This window comes from Aquarana catesbeiana, linkage group LG02, assembly GCF_042186555.1.
Source record: "Aquarana catesbeiana isolate 2022-GZ linkage group LG02, ASM4218655v1, whole genome shotgun sequence".
NCBI lineage: Eukaryota > Metazoa > Chordata > Amphibia > Anura > Ranidae > Aquarana > Aquarana catesbeiana.
In genome coordinates this window covers 733,273,747-733,292,945 of record NC_133325.1, presented here as the reverse complement: position 1 = coordinate 733,292,945, position 19,199 = coordinate 733,273,747, and the positions used below count along the sequence as shown (strand labels likewise).

The 19,199-nt window shown below is 44.2% G+C and overlaps 1 protein-coding gene across 1 annotated transcript in view; it reads left to right on the top strand.

Moving 5' to 3' along the window:
• The window catches only part of LG02H21orf91 (linkage group 02 C21orf91 homolog), a gene marked incomplete in the record, with an annotated part of 67,900 nt that overhangs the window by 9,315 nt on the left and 39,386 nt on the right, over positions 1-19,199 (top strand). The window contains 1 exon segment of the mRNA XM_073617068.1: positions 7,920-8,053. Within this exon segment, the coding sequence (XP_073473169.1) occupies positions 7,927-8,053 (127 nt within the window).

Here is a 19,199-nt window from a genome sequence, read left to right as displayed (position 1 = left end):
GTTAAACATCTAGGGTGATCAAAGGGGTAATTGTGTGCCTAGCCTGTGTTTTTGTGTACACTGCTGCTGTTACTAGGGGAAAAGATGGATTTTAGTTTTTGGTTTTCAGAGACACTGGATCGGTCCCTTCCACCTGTCAGAACTGAACATGCATATATATATATATATATATATATATATATATATATATATTATATTACACACACTCCTACTTTTTTTCATGTGCTGAGGTGTGTTGCTGCCCATTTTATTTTGAGTGGGGTTGATTCACTAAAACTGGAGCGAAATCTGGTGCAGCTCTATATAGAAACCAATCAGTTTCCAGGTTATATTGTCAAAGCTTAACTGAACAAGCTAAAGTTAGAAGCTGATTGGTTACCAAACACAGCTGCACAACACTGAATGTTTCAGTAAATCTCCCCCAATGTATTGAAACGCACTTCAACACACAAACGTGGAAACAGTGGGTCGGTATTGCAATTTTCTTCTCTACAGAACAAGGTCAGTAGCCTAGAGTTAGGCCCCTTTCACACTGTTGGATCGTTCAGGTCCACCTGTCAGTTTTGTCGGCGGACCTGAACGGGCGCTCCATGCCAGTCTATGGAGCGACGGATGTCACGCTGACATCCGTCGCGGTCCGATCCGCTAAAATCAGACGGATGGCCCTACGTTCGCATCCGTCCCTATCGGATCGTGTGAGATCTGATGAAAACGGACATGCTGTACGTTTTCGTCCGATCTCTCCATAGCAACCAGCGGCGCTCGACAAGCCCCTCCCTGCTCAGTGAGCAGAGAGGGACCTGTCATCCGCCGGCTCAGCGGAGATCAACGGAGAGATCTCCCGCTGAGCTGGCGGACTCCGTGGAAGCAGATCCACCTCGTGAGAATAAAGCATAAGATTCAGTTAAAAAAAAAAAAGTAATAACATTTCTTTGGAATAATTTTTTTTCTGCCTGTTGCTCATATTTACCCGTAAAATTTTCATTTTTGTGCTCTCCTTAGCCACTCCGCTTCCTGCTGAATCAGCCAAAATTGAAGCTGTGGATGGCCCCGTTGTACCCCCTTAGCTCAACAAAAGTAGATTTTTCAATTGACCTTTTTGTCGAAATGGCTAATCTGAAAATTGTCGTACAACACTTGCATCCAATCCGATGCAGGCACTGATCAGGTATTCAGCAATGATGAATACAATGGCCAGCAGCCCACCTTCCTCTATCCATGCCTAGATTCCCTACTGCCGGTGTTCTGCAGAGAAAGTTCCGCTCGGCGGATAAGGACCCCCCTCCGGCGGAAATAGCCGAAGGTGAATAGCTGAAAATCAACTGTACATGGCGCCTGTAAGAGGGCCCCTCGCGGGCTCGCTTCGCTCGCCACGCTTCGGGCACGGCCTCGCTTCGCTCAGCTCTTTTTGATTCCCCCTCTAGGTCCACTTGGATGGTGGGGAAGGAACCTGGACCTAGGGCGCAGGCGCCATGTACAGCTGATTGAAAAGTTTGAGCTTCGGCTATCTCCGGCGGCTGACGGTAGTTCGTACTGCGCAGGCGCTGCGCCTGCGCAGTACAGGGGGGGAACTTATCCGCCGAGGGAACTTTCTCGGCAAGACACCGGTCCCCCCTCCCCTGATTTCCCCATCAAGATCAATATTCCTTCCCCTCATGCCAGGCTACTAGGTGTAATCCTGGACTCTGACCTGTCCTTTCAGCCCCATATCCAACCACTGTCCAAATCTCGCAGACTGCACCTCTAACATTTCCAAAATACACCCCTTCTTAACAATTGAAACCACTAAGCAACTTCTTCACTCCCTTGTTATCTCTTGCCTTGATTATTTTGACTTCCCTCCTCATAGGCTTCCCTTTTTGTGGGTTATTCCCACTCCAGTCCATCATGAATGCTGCTGCCAGACTCCTCTATTTTACCAACCGTACAGTGCCCGCCACCCCTCTCTGCCAATCCCTCCACTGGCTTCCCATTGATCAACGAATACAATTTAAAACTAACAATAACATACAAACCTATTTATAACTCTGCTCCGAGCGACATCGCCAATCTTCAAATATCATCCAAACTGTCCTCTCTGATCCTCCCAAGAGTGACGCTTGCTCTTTAGCTCCCTTTTCTCCTCCTCTCATGGTTGTATTCAGGACTTTTCAAAAGCCTCTCTTATCCTCTGGAACTCCCTACCCCAATCTGTCCACATTTAGGTGATCCCTAAAAACTCATCTCTTCAGGGAAGCCTATCCTGCCTTCAACTATTAACCGAATCTTCTTTATTCTCCCAGGAGTTCATCCTCCACAGTTATTACCTTTTATTCCACCAGCCCCTCCCTATTAGATTGTAAGCTCCCAGGAGCAGGGCCCTCCCAACCCTCTTGTATTGAATTGTATTGTTGCTGTATTGTCTCCCTCTTTTATATTGTAAAGTGCTTTGCATACTGTTGGAGCTATATAAATCCTGTATTATAATAATAAAAATAGATGAGGAACTGATGGATTTCTTTCATTCAGCCTGCGGAGCGGAATAAGAGAAATTTGTCCCGTTAAGGGCCAGATATAAAGTGATTGTAAAGTCAGAAGGTTTTCTTATCATAGAATCATAGAATGCATTTAGATAAAGTCTTCTGTGTGCAGCAGCCCCCCCTAATACTTACCTGAGCCCCATCTCTATCAGCATTGTCCACGAGTCCCTCGGCTGTCCGGGACTCCCCTCCTGCTTGGCTGACACACAGTAGCAGCGCCATTTGCTCCCGCTGTTGTTAATAAAAGTCTGTTAGCCAATGAGGAGAGAGAGGGGGCGGCGCCAAACAGCAGCTCCATGTCTGAATGGATACACAGGTCTGCAGCTCGGCTCGAATGCCCCCCATAGCAAGCTGCTTGCTGTGGGGGTGCTCAAAGTGAGGGAGGGGCCAGGAGAGTTGAAGAGGGACCCGAGGAGAGGAGGATCGGGGCTGCTCTGTGCAAAAAACAACTGCATAGTGCAAGGAAGTGTAACATGTTTGTTATTCTTATTGGGAAAATAAAAATGAGACTTTACAATCACTTTAAGCCCTGTACACATGGGCTGAGTGCCGACCGATACTGAGCTGCTAAACAAAAATGGACAATGTTTGGCCCGTGAGTATATCCCGCCTGGTCCGACAGAAGTCGGCCAAACAGCCAGCTATTGTCAGACGAGCATGCTGGAAAACCAGCAGCCGACTGACTCCCGATCAGCGCTGTCAACCAAAGGCGGAGACCACTGATCGGAGTGTTCGGGTGTGTGGGGGGGGACACAACAGCTCAGTGGAGGAGATTGCTGTACTAACATTGAATAGTTAGTACATCGGCTCCAACCAGCACTGACTGTTTGAGTTTTTTGTTGAAAAAATAAAAATAGTATGTACCAGGCTTTAGGCATGCTGCTTGGTATGGATTTGGCCTGGTGGGAGACAGGAGTCCGAGGTATTTGTTGTGGGGGTCCTGGCAGTAGTTCCTGGTGGCAGGAGCACAATGGAAGCATCCTATGACACCGTGTGTGTCTCCCTCCTATAATGAGGCAGGCTTTGTTGTTGTTGTTGTGTGTCATCCCCCCCAGATGGGATTCCTTTTACACATGCTGTCCATTTGTTGTAGCAGTGTGGTGTAACATATCACAGAAAATACTTTAGTATGTGCTAATTGCTTTCATAATGAGGAATTTTAATTAGACGACTCCCAAACAGTGTTTGTCATCTGCTCTGTACACTGTTACATCACGAGTCTGAGTCAATGGAGAACACGCACTGAATATTCAAAACAAAACGATTAGTTCTGAGCTGTAAGTGTGTTTGTCACGCATGGAGCATTAATCCGAGAATCATGATGTTCTGTGCTGACTTGTGTGTCCACACAGCCCCGCAACTCGCCCAACAACACACCCCACAACACACCACACAGCCCCGCAACACACCCCACAACCCACTGGATCTCTCTGTGTTCAGCCATCAATAATGCCGGTGACCCCCGGCCTTTGGGACACGGTTCATTGTTATTAAAGTGTTAGAGGCTGTTCAGTACTGCTAGCATTTTCCGCTTGATTATTTCTACAACAAGCCGTTTGAACTCTAGCCTGGCTTGCAAATTATATACCATGGCTTTGATCGCAGGCCCTTTTTTACGTGAACATTGGAATATGTGCAGCTGTTGCCATCAGTTATCACTTCAGTACAACTGTGTAAATACAAAAAAAAAAAAGCTTAGTAAATTCTAGTGACCTACAGTTTTAAACAAGATTTTATACACACACACCCTGGACAGTTTTGTTGGTACCATTCCAGACACTGCAGAACGGCCCCAAAACATAACCGAGTTTCTTCCATGTTTCACAGTAGGTGGTACATTTGTTCTTTTCTTCCAAAGATTATTGTTTTTTTCATCTGTGACTTGCCAAAGACCTTCTGTTTTGTCTACTCTGTCCAAAGGACATTCTCCCAGAAGCATTTAAGCACTTTTTCTTTTTCTTTTTTGTTTTTTCTTTTAAATGATGACCTCCATTGTCTTCCTTTTAGGCTCCATGCACACTAGCATTTTTTTTTAAGCTTCTCGAAGCTAATTACAGTAATACCTCTAGGGATGCACCGAATGGGTTTTTTGGTACCGAAACCGATACTGAAAAATACACTAGGCCGAAAACCGAAACAGCACCGATACCGATAGTGACTATTTGTTTTTAAAAATATTTTTTATACAGGAGATGGTCAGAGACTGGGGACATGGCACAGGAGATGGTCAGAGACTGGGGACATGGTACAGGAGATGGTCAGAGACTGGGGACATGGTACAGGAGATGGTCAGAGACTGGGGACATGGTACAGGAGATGGTCAGAGACTGGGGACATGGTACAGGAGATGGTCAGACTGGGGACATGGTACAGGAGATGGTCAGAGACTGGGGACATGGCACAGGAGATGGTCAGAGACTGGCGACATGATACAGGAGATAGTCACAGACTGGGGACATGGTACAGGAGATGGTCAGAGACTGGGGACATGGTACAGGAGATGGTCAGAGACTGCGGACATGGTACAGGAGATGGTCAGAGACTGCGGACATGGTACAGGAGATGGTCAGAGACTGCGGACATGGTACAGGAGATGGTCAGAGACTGCGGACATGGTACAGGAGATGGTCAGAGACTGCGGACATGGTACAGGAGATGGTCAGAGACTGCGGACATGGTACAGGAGATGGTCAGAGACTGGGGACATGGTACAGGAGATGGTCAGAGACTGGGGACATGGTGCAGGAGATCAATGCAGCCTCACCAGTGCCCGTCAGGTGCAGCCAGCCTGTGTCCCCCATTGGGGAAGAGAGAGGAGAGCCGCCACCGCCTGGTTGATTGGAGCACCGGGAACATCACAGCTTTCATTTCAATAGCTGTGTGTTCCCCGCAGCGCGCCGTCACATACAGCCCCTCCCCCTTGGTGCTTAAAGCCATATTGTGTTTAATACGGCTTTAAGCCGTATTAAACACAAAAGCAAACATTTATTATATTGCAGCTTAGATGGCTATGTTTGTTTTCTTTTTTAGGTCTCCTTTCCTTTTATTTTTATCTGGTGACCGTACCAGTAAGTTTGTCACTCAGAAGTGATGGCTGGTGTAATCCAATAACTCCTGTCCCTTGACCTTTTGAGTTCAGCTGCTATCTCTTTGAAAGTTTAGCTCTTGGTCTACTATTTCAATCTAGGGTCAGTTTTTCCCTTGTAGGTCTATTGAGATTGGCTACACCAGGGCTTGACAAATTTGTTTTGAATTTAAGAGCTAGCTGAAAAAGTTAGGAGCCATATTTTTTTTTTTTTAAACTAACAAAGCTTTATTTTCAATGGCAAAAACCCTTTACTTATGTAGCCCTATGACACCCTAGAGAATAAAATAGAGGTAGTTCCAAATTTTTATGTCACACGATATTACCGCAAAGGTAAAAAGCACAATAAGTTACCCAATTGTTTGGTAAAATATAAAAGCCAAGGTTGCACCATGACAAACCTTAAATTTGTTTGCACCCATGAAATGGTGACAAATTTTAGTACCCGATATTCTCCATAGGTGATGTTTTAAAAGCCCCCTTTAGGTCATCAGTTTAGCGTTCCGAAGGAGGTCTGGTGGTAGAATTATTGTTCTCATTCCAGTGTGCACAGATATATGTAATGCGTATCGTAATCAACCTTTTCAGGCATATGTGATGATTTGTTTGGTGACAGGTTCTTTTTAATGAGACATGCAGGGTCTGAACTACCCTGCTTGTCTCCCGTGTGCTTCACTGAATGTAATGCAATGCACATTGCACTGCATTACATGCTTTCCCGGCCTTGATGGCCAAGGAAACTATCAACAGGGACCCGGAAGTGGCGTCATACACATCACTTCCGTGGGGCAACAAGAGGGGGAGGAGAGTAGAGGTGTCCGCTCTCCTCCCTTCCCTTTAATTGGCGGCACCTGCTATGCTGGTCCCCGGCCCGCAGATGGGCAAGCTGAGGCTGGCATACATAGCTGGGGGGCACACGCAGGGTTTGTGGAATAATGGGGGCAGCAGAGCTGCCACCCGAATGCTTCCATCCGACAAGTAAGCTGTCCACCACCCGGAACTACATGTCCCGGGCATCGGGTGGCTGGAATTGTGCATCTCTGCACCTGGTGCCAACAGTGAATGGGCTGACAAAAGCCCAGGACCCAAGTTTTAGTCGCCATTGCGACCTGGCACCTGGGATTTGTTCAACTCTGGGCTACAGTCCTAGTCCAAGCTGCTTGAAGACAATCTTATAGCCTTTGGATATGCTGGTTTAATATTCTTTCTGAATACTGAAGCAACCTCCCAAATCCGGCATTTATGGCCCGGATTTATGGCTGTTCTGACAGGTAACCTGCAACATTTTGATTAGTGTTGGCACTTGCTACCTCATTCTGCCCCCACAATGATGGGTTGCCTCGCTGGCCAGTAGAAATGAACAGGATCCAGGAAGGGGCAGAGCAGCTTTGATAATACCATAAGTGCTGGAGCTTTTCCTGTCAGAATGGTTCGGTGTTCAGCTGTTACAGCAAGGTTTGGAAGGTGGCTGAACGCGTGTGCGCCTCCTATGCACGTTAAACCTTCAGCAGTTTATTTTTTGCCAGATTGCTTTTATAGGGTAACTTCCCCAAGCTTTAGGTTAAGCCCCAACCACTAGGGCTGTATCTTGCTCACTTTCTGCTTCCTTGCACTAGATCAGGGGTTTCCAAATGTTGTAAAGACTGTCCTTCAGTCTTTTTATTGGGGCTGGACTGGTCAGTAGAAGTGGAAGATCAGGAACGGTGCCCCGTGGTTGGTGCCAGCGGGAATAGGAACGCTGCCCCGTGGTTGGTGCCAGCGGGAATAGGAACGCTGCCCCGTGGTTGGTGCCAGCAGGAATAGGCACGACGGTGCCCCACGGTTGGTGCCAGCGGCAGGAACGGTGCCCAAGTGGGAGGAATAGTGGTGTGTGTGTGTGTGTGTGGTTTTTTTTTTTTTTTTGTGTGTGTGAATCATTAAAGAGTTTTGAACACCTTTTTACCATTTGGTCTGGTGCTCCTTCTGTTTGGTGTTTGCCTTTAGCATTTAGTATCTCTTACAATTTTGGCCATCACCATGGCTATCAAAATCTTCTGCAGATCAGACTGCCGTATAAAGGAAAAGTGAAAGTGACTGGCAGTGCAGTCACTTTCACTTAGATAAAAGAACACACATAGCCTGAGAATTTAGTCTTTCTGAGTTTTGTCCTTCTACATCTACTAGGATGACTAAACGTGTTCTGCCAGACGAGACAAAAGTTTTATACGAATTGAACTTTGTTGGGTGTTGTTGGGGGCCCAAACAGCTGTGTTTGCCTAGACCTTTATCCTTTCCCCTCAGAAGCTCTCTGCTAATAAACTTTCTCTTTGTCTCAGGGGCACCATGGCTGAAGAGGAGCAGTTTGTGAACATTGACTTGAATGACGACAATGTGTGCAGTATCTGCAAGCTGGGCACGGACATCGAGACCCTGTCATTTTGCCACATCTGCTTTGAGCTGAATATCGAGGGTAAGATTGACTTGTCAGGTTACGTTTATATGATGGGCATGGATGAACGATGCCCTAGTCCACAATTGCTATTTTTGTCCCATTTATAGGATATGGTTAGACATATCTCAGTCTTTAAAGCAAAAATGGGTTATTAATTGTAAAGATTCCTGTCTCTCCTTGAAATTGTGTTACAGTGAATGAATGATCTAATGGTAATGGATGACCATGCCAGCCAATCAAAATTTTACAATTTCAAATTTGCTTTAGAAAAGATTAAGCTGGTATCATATTGGTTATGGGCTTTTCTCCTTTTTTTATACTCTTTTTGCTCTTTATAATGACTGATTCCCAGTTTAGGGCTCATTATTACTAGGGGCAAAGACTGCTGCTCCTCTGGAAAGCAATCCTTTTCAGAGGCGATTGACAGACGGTGAGGGGGTGATATATGTTGCCTCCTCACTGCCTGTGGTGTAACAGCATGCATTTCACATGGTTGCAGGGCAGTTGCACTGTGGCCCAAATCGCTGGAATGGTGGGTGGTAGTACCCATCAAACACGACGGGGGGTATAATTCCTGCCATGTGTGTGTATTCTCCTACCTGCTTAGTTGGGGGGGCAGTAAAACATGGCTAACTAAACCTTGTTGTTTTACCGTGTCCCGCAACTGCTAGTGCAGACAAGCCCTTACTGCTACATTACTTTTAGGTGTCTGAACTTGTGGCCCTGCATTTGAATGCAGGGGTTTTAGCATGGAGTTCGAACTTACATTTCCCTTTTAAATTTAGTACTTTACCCATGGCCTGTCCCTAACATTTATTGTCCCACAAAAACACTTAACCTTCAATTGCGAACATGTTTTTAATGGTGCAACTCAACTGGCTGTCACTGACCTACCAAATGTTTGCAGTTTGTGCTTCACTGGTTGGATGCTCATCTTGGTACATAGTAAAATTAGGATCAAGTTGATGGCTCCTGTGCATGTACCTTTTTATAGACATATCAACAGTAGCATTGAGACTTGTAACCCTTAATGCAGACTTTCACTCCCTTTTCTTTTTCTTCTATGAAGAATATTGCTCCTCTCTCATAAAATTGCATATATAAAATGTTTTTTCTTAAAACGCCATACAATGTCTCCAGCTGCCCAGAGCCTTTTGGGATACTTATGTCATTCATCCAAGGAGGCGTTGGGGCAAACTAGAGCGCACTGCGCATGTGCTATGGTGCATAATGAGGGAGGCAGCTGCAATAGTGGAAAAAAGGAAGAAATACAGCGCTTCTAAACTAAATTTAAAAAAAAAAGCTAAAACAAAGCAGCAACTAATATATGGAATACATACATATAACATCAGATAGGAAAAAATAGCTGTGCTAAAACAATGAAAAAACTTGGTGATAAACCAGTGCTAAAAAAATTGAGTATGAACACAAATATGGTTACAATGAGTAAACAAGATTAAGGTTTGCAAGTGACAACCCAAATGGGAAAATAAGTGAAAAAAAATATATACGACAACAGAGTAACGAAAAGTGAAAATAAAGCTTAAATGAAAAATTTAATTCCACATAAAAGTCCAAAATAGTCAACTGAGTGATTATAGTAAAATAGTGCAATCTTCCATCACCATTGAGTGTAGATCACCATGAGAAATGCACGCTTACCGGAAGGCAAGCAAAGAAAAGCTTGCGGCTAAACACCAAGCCAGGGCCTTGTCTTGGGAGACTGGACAAGACTGGATTCGCTTGATGTGTGTACCTGGGTGGGGGTGTCATTTTTCCCTAATGCTGAAACCAATCCTGAAAGATAACTCTTAACAATTAGGGCTCTGTTTTATAATTTTTTTTTTTTTTTTTTTTTTTTTTTTTTCAATTTCACACATAAGATAAAAAATAGTCCCCTAATCTGCCTCAACACTCAGGGGCAAGTCCAAGGAAGGACACCACCTTCCTCCCTGAAATTTAATGCAATTAGAAAGTTTAGCATTTGTGAAAACTGAATGTTATTTCTTTTTATTTAAAGTGGTTTTATAGACTGAAGGTTTTTTTTACCCTTAATGTATTCTCCCTTATACTTGCCTGAGTGCACTCTAGATCCAGCAATGTGCATGAGAGCAATGGCTGTCCCGTTTCTCTCACCCCTTATTAGCTCAGAGACAGCAAAACGAGCCATTGGCTCCCACTGCTGTCGATCACAGCCAGTGAGGAGGGAGTGGAGGCGGGGGGCCAAGCCACACTCTGTGTGTCAATGGACAGGGTGGAGTTCGGGAGCAAGCCTGCAGGAGTGCCCCCATAGCAAGTGACTTGCTATGGTGGGCACTTGGCGACTTGCTATGGTGGGCACTTGGTGAGGCTGGAGGAGCCAGGAACGCTGCTGGGGGACCCGAGAAGAGTAGGATTTCCTTTTTTTTTTTTTTTTGTTTTTTTTTTTTACGTTAGCCAATTTTTTTGTTTAATCTGAAAGATGGTGTTATGCCAAGGAAATAGATGCTGAACATGTCACACTTTAAAATTGCACACACTCGTGGAATGGTGGCAAACTTCAGGACTTAAAAATATTCATAGGCTGCGCTTTAAAAAATTTTGCAGGTTACCAGTTTTAGAGTTACAGAGCAGGTCTTCCACTAGAATTATTGCTCTCGCTCTAACATTCGCGGCAATAACTCATATGTGTGGTTTGAACGCTGTTTACATATGTGGGCACGACCTACGTATGTGTTCTCCTACGTGCGAGCACGAGAGGATGGGGGCGCTTTCTATTTATTTATTATTTTTACACTTTTCCTTTTTTTTTTTTTTTTTCCTTTTTTTTTTTTTTTTTTTTTTTTTTTTTTTTTTTTTTTATATCCCTATTACAAGGATTGTAAACATCCTTGTAATAGGAATAGGGCATGGCAGGTCCTGTTTATAAAGAGAGCCAGGGTCTATAAGTCCCCATATCTCTCCTCCTATGCTGGAAAGCCTGAGATAAAAACAAAAAAACAATCTCAAGCTTCCCAGCTAAAAAAAAAAAAAAAAAACAGTGTTTACATCTGACAGCACCGGAAGTGACATTGTGACGTCGCTTCTGGCTTCTGTGGGTCATAGAGATGGCCGGGAACCATCTGGTCCATGTTCAGCTCTATGGTAAACCGGCAGCGGATTCATTCTTTAGCTCGCTGGGAGAAGCAGGGGTGGGGGTGGGGGGGTGTAACGTTCCTATGCTGAAAAAAAAAAGATATCGGGCATCATTCAGATATCTCCACTTAAAGCCCAGGATGTCATATGGCGGCCTCACAGTGGGAAGTGGTTTAAAAAATATATAAAGAGTTTATGATCACTTTAATGATTTTTCAAGTCCTGTTAAACCTTCCGTTTAAAAAACAAAACAAAAGGTATGCATAGTTTTTTCTAGAAATGGCCACAGCCTAAGTAAAATAGCCTGCCCTCTGCCAGCAGCTGCAGGTTCTAACCCTTACTCTGTGTGTGGAAACAACAAGCCTTATTGCAGAGTTTTAGCACACCCCCTTATTGAGTCAGATCTATAGCTCAGCAAGCAGCAAAAACTCCCACTCCCTGCTGATTGGTGATCTCTGGCTCTGACCAAGCAGGAGACATGTTAAACCTCTGCTTGCACACAAAGAACAAGGGTCCCACTCTGCAGCTGCTAGCAGGAGGCAGGCTTTTTTACTTTGGCTACTTTAGAAACAAAACAATCCAAGACTTTGCACTCCTTTTGTGTTGATGCACTTAGCATGGATTTAGTTGATTTAAAGGAAAAGTTTTAGTTTTGCTTTAAATAAAGATTTGTATACAAGTACAGTTGTGCTCATAAGTTTACATACCCTGGCACAATTTATGATTTTTTTTTTTTTTGGCCATTTTTTCAGAGAATATGAATGATAACGCAAAAAGATTTATTTCACTGATGGTTAGTGTTTGGCTGAAGCCATTTATTATCAGTCAACTGTGTTTACTCTTTTTAAACCATAATGACAACAGAAACTACCCAAATGACCCTGATCAAAAGTTTACATACCTCAGTTCTTAATACTGTGTATTGCCCCCTTTAAAATCAATGACAGCTTGAAGTCTTTTGTGGTATTTGTGTATCTCAGATGGTAAAGCTGCCCATTCCTTTTGGCAAAAAGCCTCCAGTTCCTGTAAATTCTTGGGCTGTCTTGCATGAGCTGCAGGTTTGAGATCTCCCCAGAGTGGCTCAATGATATTGAGGTCAGGAGATTCCATCTGAGATGGCCACTCCAGAACCTTCACTTTATTCTGCTGTAGCCAATCACAGGTCGACTTGGCCTTGTGTTTTGGTTCATTGTCATGTTGGAATGTCCAAGTACATCCCATGCACAGCTTCCTGGCTGATGAATGCAAATGTTCCTCCAGTATTTTATGATAACATACTGCATTCATCTTGCCATTAATTTTGACCAAATTTCCTGTGCCTTTGTAGCTCACACATCCCCAAAACATCAGCGATCCACCTCCGTGTTTCACAGTAGGAATGGTGTACCTGTCATCATAGGTTTTGTTGACTCCTCTCCAAATGTAGTGTTTATGGTTGTGGCCAAAAAGCAAAATTTTAGTCTTATAACTCCAAATGACTTTGTGCCAGAAGGTTTGTGGCTTGTGCTGTTTGGCATATTGTAAACGGGAAACTTTGTGGCATTTGCATAGTAATGGCTTTCTTCTAGTGACTCGACCATGCAGTCCATCTTTCTTCAAGTGCCTCCTTATTGTGCATCTTGAAACAGCCATACCACATGTTTTCAGAGAGTCTTGTATGTCACCTGAAGTTATTTGTGGGTTTTCTTTGCATCCCGCACAATTTTCCTGGCAGTTGTGGCTGAAATTTTTGTTGGTCTACCTGACCGTGGTTTGTTTTCGACAGAACCCCTCATTTTTCCACTTCTTGGTTAGAGATTGAACACTGCTGATTGGCATTCTCAATTCCTTGGATATCTTTTTCTCTTTCAATGTTTTTATTGAAATCAAGTTTTAACAGATAACAAGGTTCACATTGATACAAGTTTTGTGTCAACAGTAATGTTACAATAGTGAATCTCAAATTAGCATGAATGTCTCATTATATAACTGTAGTAGAACTAAGGTCCCCACCCTATCCATTCCTATCCATAAACAAACTGATGGTTGATGAGGAGCATAACACATCTAGAAGATAGTATAGTGAAATTTCCTGTAGAGGGACTATCATGTGATGTAATTCAGTTTCCCAACTTGGAGTTATAACAGAAAACCTAGGTTTTAAGTATACTCTAGGTTTAATATACTGTAGAGCCCGCTGTCAGGCGTGTGGGAACCCAACTATGGGGACAAAGTAAAAGTTTGTATGTAGAAATAAAAGAAAAGGAAAAAAAAGAAAAGGAGAAGTAGAATGTGCAAACGATCTCCACTCTCCAGGCTGCTGACCCCTCCCCCCCTCGCCCCTCACGGTGACTGAAGATATTTAATCCAAGGGTTCCAAACCCTTTCAAATCTATCTTGTTGGTCGCGAAGAATACTAGTTAATTTTTCATTTATCATGATCCAAGAAATTTTGTTTTTAACTAATGCCAAATTTATCAGGGGGGTTTTCCATGCTCGCGCTATAGTTATCTTAGCTGCTAGGAGGATAAAAAAGATAAGGGATCTGAGGTGCCTGGGTAGTTCGCTCGAAAGGTCAGAAAATAAGGCTGTCTTAACATTTTTAGGTATGTTCACTTCAGTCACCGAATAAACCATTCTTATCCAAAATCTCTTGACTTTCGGACATGTCCACCAGGTGTGGAGCATTGTGCCCTCTTGACCACACCTCCTGAAACAGAGAGGCGATGCATCTGGGTGGATTTTGGCTATCCGTATCGGAACTAGGTACCATCGTGACAATACCTTTATAGTTCGCCTCTACTAGCTTGGATATCTTTTTATATCTCTTTCCTGTTTTATACAGTTCAACTACCTTTTCCCACAGATCTTTTGACAATTCTTTTGCTTTCCCCATGACTGAGAATCCAGAAACTTCAGTGCAGCACTGGATGGAAGATGCAAAGGTCTGTCAGGAGTCCAGAAACTCATCAACCTTTTACACACACACTAATTACAAGCAAACAGATCACAGGTGAGGATGGTTACCTTTAGTAGCCATTCAAACCACTTTTGTGTCAACGTGTGTGTATGTTATCAGGCCAAAATCACCAGGGTATGTAAACTTTTGATCAGGGTCATTTGGGTAGTTTCTGTTGTCGTCATGATTTAAAAAGAGTAAACACAGTTGATTGATAATAAATGGCTTCAGCCAAACACTAACCATGAGTGAAAGAAAAGTTTTTGTGTTATCATTCATATTCTCTGAAAAATGGCCAAGAAATCATAAATTCTGCCAGGGTATGCAAACTTATGAGCACAACTGTAAGTTAAGATAATGATAAAAATGAACAACCATAAAAACCTGACAGATATGGAGACCCTTCACTTTCTGCCCCCCCCAAAAAAGTTTTGGGTTTAAAAACAGGTTTTGACTAGAGTTATAGTTTTCTACTTAGAAATTCAAAGTGCTGTCATTCCACAATATGGCTGATTTCTCAAAGCTGAACTTGTATAGAATAATGAGTTGCCTGCAGTAACCGATTACACTCTGTAGCTGTCAGTTTTGTAGCGTAGGTTGGAAAATAAGGGCAAACATCCTGTGTAAACTTTAAGTGACAGGCGTATGACGTGCATGTCAAATAGATCTTTCCCATATCTTGAACATCGATAAGCCATCACAGATCGGTGGGCAGATGAGGCCGGAGATGTCACATTAGGAAAAAGCCAGCCACTTCCAAGTCTTCTGCTGGTCACAGAACCTCCGTCAAACTGCTAATTAGCAAGGATCTAAGATGGAAGACTCCCAGTTCTGATGAGAATTTTGCAATATAGTGTCCTCTTGTCCTGCTTTCAACCCTGAAATTGTAAACCGATGGTGAGGGTGCTGAGGTGTAGGTTGTGAATCTGTAAATAAAGGAGCTGTGTAAAAAAGTTTTATGATCGAATATTTCAAGTTGTTGCTAGCATATCAGCACTTGCACAGCCTTTTCTTTTTATTTAATTTCAGTGCCGGTTACGGTTTCACGAGACTTGGTGCAACTTGGCTGTAAGTATAACAAAGCCTTGTGGCAGGGGATTGGGTTATTCCTTTTAGGCTTCTTTAAGTTTTGCTCCTTCCTTGTACTATATGATTGTGTGATTGCTTGGTGACTGGGCCTGTAACAGAAGATGAAGCCTGTCTGCAGCATTATGCTGCTTTTGTGTGGTCAGGATCTCATACAGCCATTATACACCATGCAGTTTGATTATTCTGTAATATCCTCTCCCCATCCTTTCATCTACAAACCTCTGTTATCGCATCAGCCTTTATTTAACCGGTTCAATACCGGCATTTTCACCCCCTTCCTTCCCAGACCAATTTTTAGTTTTCAGTGCTGTTGCATTTTAAACGACAATTGCGCAGTCGTGCGACGTTGTACCCAAACAAAATTGACGTCCTTTTTTCCCCACAAATAGAGCTTTCTTTTGGTGGTATTTGATCACCTCTGCGATTTTTATTTTTTGCGCTATAAACAAAAGAAGAGCGACAATTTTGAAAAAACACAATATTTTTTACTTTTTGCTATAATAAATATCCCAATTTGTAAAAAAAAAAAAAAAAATGTTTTCCTCAGTTTAGGCCGATACGTATTCTTCTACATATTTTTGGTAAAAAAAATCGCAATAAGTGTATATTGATTGGTTTGCGCAAAAGTTATAGCGTCTATAAAATATTGGATAGATTTATGGCATTTTTAAAAAAAAAATTATTTATTTTTTTTACTAGTAATAGCGGCGATCAGCGAATTTTTTTTCGTGACTGCGACATTATGGCGGACTCGTCGGACACTTTTGACACATTTTTGGGACCATTCACATTTATACAGTGATCAATGCTATAAAATTGCATTGATTACTGTGTAAATGTGACAGGCAGTGAAGGGGTTAACCACTAGGGGGCGGGGAGGGGTTAAATGTGTTCCCTAGGGAATGCTTCTAACTGTAGGGTCAGGGGACGCACAAGGGGAGGAGACCGATCAGTGTTCCGCTGTTCTGGGAACACAGATCGCTCTCCTCTGAACTGACAGGACGTGGATCTGTGTGTTTACACACACAGATCCACGGTCCGGCCCGGTTAACGGGCAATCACGGGTGCCCGGCGGACATTGCGGCCGCCGGGCACATGCACCGGGTCCCGAGCAACGCTGTGGACGTCATTCGACTATAGGCGGGTAGGGAAGTGGTTAAAGTAACATTTAAAGGTTCCCTTTTTTTTTTCTTCCTTTAAAATATATATTATACTTGCCTGCTCTGTGCAATGGTTTTGCACAGAGCAGCCCTGATCCCCCCCCCCCCAAGTGCCCTCATAGGAAGCAGCCTCCTATGGGGGCAATCATGCAGGATCTCTCCCAAGCCATCCATTGACACAGGGCAGTTCAGCCCCACCCCACACTCCCTTGTCACAAAATTTGATTGACAGCAGCAGGAGCCAATGGCTCCCGCCGCTATCAATCTGCAATGAGGAGGGACAGAGCTGGGAGAGCCACTGCCCTCATGCACATTGGTGGATCCGAATCAGACTCGGGTAAGTATAAGGAGGGTGAGGGGGGACGGACACATGTAGCACAGAAGGTTTTTTACCTTAAAGCGGAGTTCCACCCAAAAGTGGAACTTCCGCTCATCGGATTCCTCCCCCCCTCCGGTGTCACAATTGGCACCTTTCAGGGGGGAGGGGGGTGCAGATACCTGTATAATACAAGTATCTGCACCCACTTCCGGGAAAAGACTCCCGCGGGAGTCGCGCCCCCTCCCGCACTCCCCCGCTGTCTCCTGGGAAAGACACAGGTCCCAGGAGATAGCGGGGACCATTGAGAACGCGCAGCGCGACTCGCGCAGTAGGGAACCTGGAAGTGAAGCCGCAACCCAAAATGTTGTTGGAATGTCCTGGCCGTCTGGGACTCCCCTCCTCATTGGCAGAAACAGCAGTGCGGTGCCATTGGCTCCCGCTGCTGTCAAAGTCAGTCAGCCAATGAGAATAGAAAGGGGGTGGGCCGGGCTGCAACTGCTCCGTGTCTGAATGTGACTTGGCTCAGGTGCCCCCATAACCAGCTGCTTGCTGTGGGGGCACCCAACAGGAGGGAGGGGCCAAGAGAGCCAAAGAGGGACCCGAGAAGAGGAGGATCCGAGATGCTCTGTGCAAATCCACTGCACAGAGCAGGTAAGTATAACATGTTTGTTATTTTTAATAATAAAAAAATGAGACTTTACAAACGCTTTAATGCATTCTATGCATGAAGAAAAAAAACATTCTGTATGCAGCAGCCCCCCTTCTATTTACCTGAGCCCCATCTTGATCCAGCGATGCTGCACGAGAGTCTCTCTGCGGGGGGACTATCACCTGAAGCGTTGCTTCAGCTCTCCGTAAAATAAGAAACGCCAAGCATGAATTGCAATCGTTTAAGGATTTTTTTTTTTTGTTCGCTGCAGTTTTTCTTGAGCTATAAAGTAGGGGAAAATGAAATCGGATTGCTGTGGGTAGCTTTATTTCCCACATTAGTCTAGCTCTAGTCTAGGCACCTTATTCAGTAAAGGCCGATTTGTGTCGGATTTGTTTACAGTAGGCGGCTGGAACTTTTCCGTCTTCTATTTTCACCGCGGTCTCTGTGGAATTTTTCTGTCTCAGTCCAACATCCTGTTTTCCGAACCTTTTAACAACTCGCTACATACCTATTGTACTTGCCATACTGCCAATGTCCCTGCTGACACTGATTATACATTATCTCTGCAGCTTGTCTCTATTTATTTTTACTACAAAGCCAGATAACTTTGTTTAAATTGATTTTATATAGTGCTGGTTCGAGTGTTTACTGCCAAAACTGCAGTGCTGACATGGTTGAGAAATGCTTGTTTGCATTTTATAGATTTTAATGTGTTAACATTAAAGAGAACCTGTCAAGTTTTAGCTTACCTAAGAGTGCCCAATGTCTAGTGCAGCACCATCTCCTTTCATGCAGTTTTAAAACAGAACTTTACCCATAGCAGTTTGATAATTAATGTCCTTTAACAAAAGAACATACATTTAATATTAATTATTATGCTACCAAACTAGTGTGTTGCCTCCAAGGATTGCTCCTGTTTCCGGTTCATGGAGGCTGCCATTTTGTTGAAGCCCAGAGCAGTCCTTTCCTTACTGGAAATCCTCTCCCCCCCCCCCCCCCCCCCCCTCCCTCTCCTTAGTCTTAAAAAACTGGCTCTGGCTCTGTGATTGCCTGGAGCCACGATGGCGTCATTCCCACGCGGGAGGCGCTGGTAACGGCACATCAACTGAAGCAACTGCACGAATGAGCTGTTGCTTCAGTACGCATGTGCCGATGAAGCTGATACAGGGGATATCTCCTAGACCGTGCAGGTTTAGGAGATATCCAGGGTAGCTACAAGTAAGCCTTATTATAGGCTTACCTGTAGTGAAAAGTGGTTTGTAATGCCGCGTACACACGATCGGAATTTCGGCCCGTAAAAGACCGACGAGAGTTTTTCGTCAGAAAATGTGACCGTGTGTATGCTCCATCAGACTTTTGCTGACCGAATTCCAGCCAGCAAAAGATTGAGAGCATGCTCTCAATTTTTCGGTCAGCAAAAGTTCCTATCCGAAAATGCGATCGTCTGTGGCAACTCTGACGCACAAAATTTCTACGCATGCTCGGAAGCATTGAACTTCATTTTCTCATAGTGTTGTACGCCACCGCGTTCTTGATGGTCGTAAGTTCAGCGAACTTTTGCGTGACCGTGTGTATGCAAGGCAAACTTGAGCGGAATCCCGTCGGAAAAGTCGTCCTATCCGACGCGAAGTCCGATCATGTGTACGCATAGGCGTGCGCACAGTGTGTGCTGGGTGTGCCTGGGCACACCCTAATCACCCCTTGCTGTGCTGATTCCCCCTGCTTTCTGTCTCCCCCCTGCAGTGCTGCCACCTTCCCTCCTCTCCTCTCAGGAGCGGGAAAAGAGCTGGTAAATATTTAATTAACTGGCCTCTTCCTTTTCTGAATGAACACAGTGAGTGATCTGTACTGATCACTTCTGTCTTCATTCTTAATTGAAGCATAGTAAACTA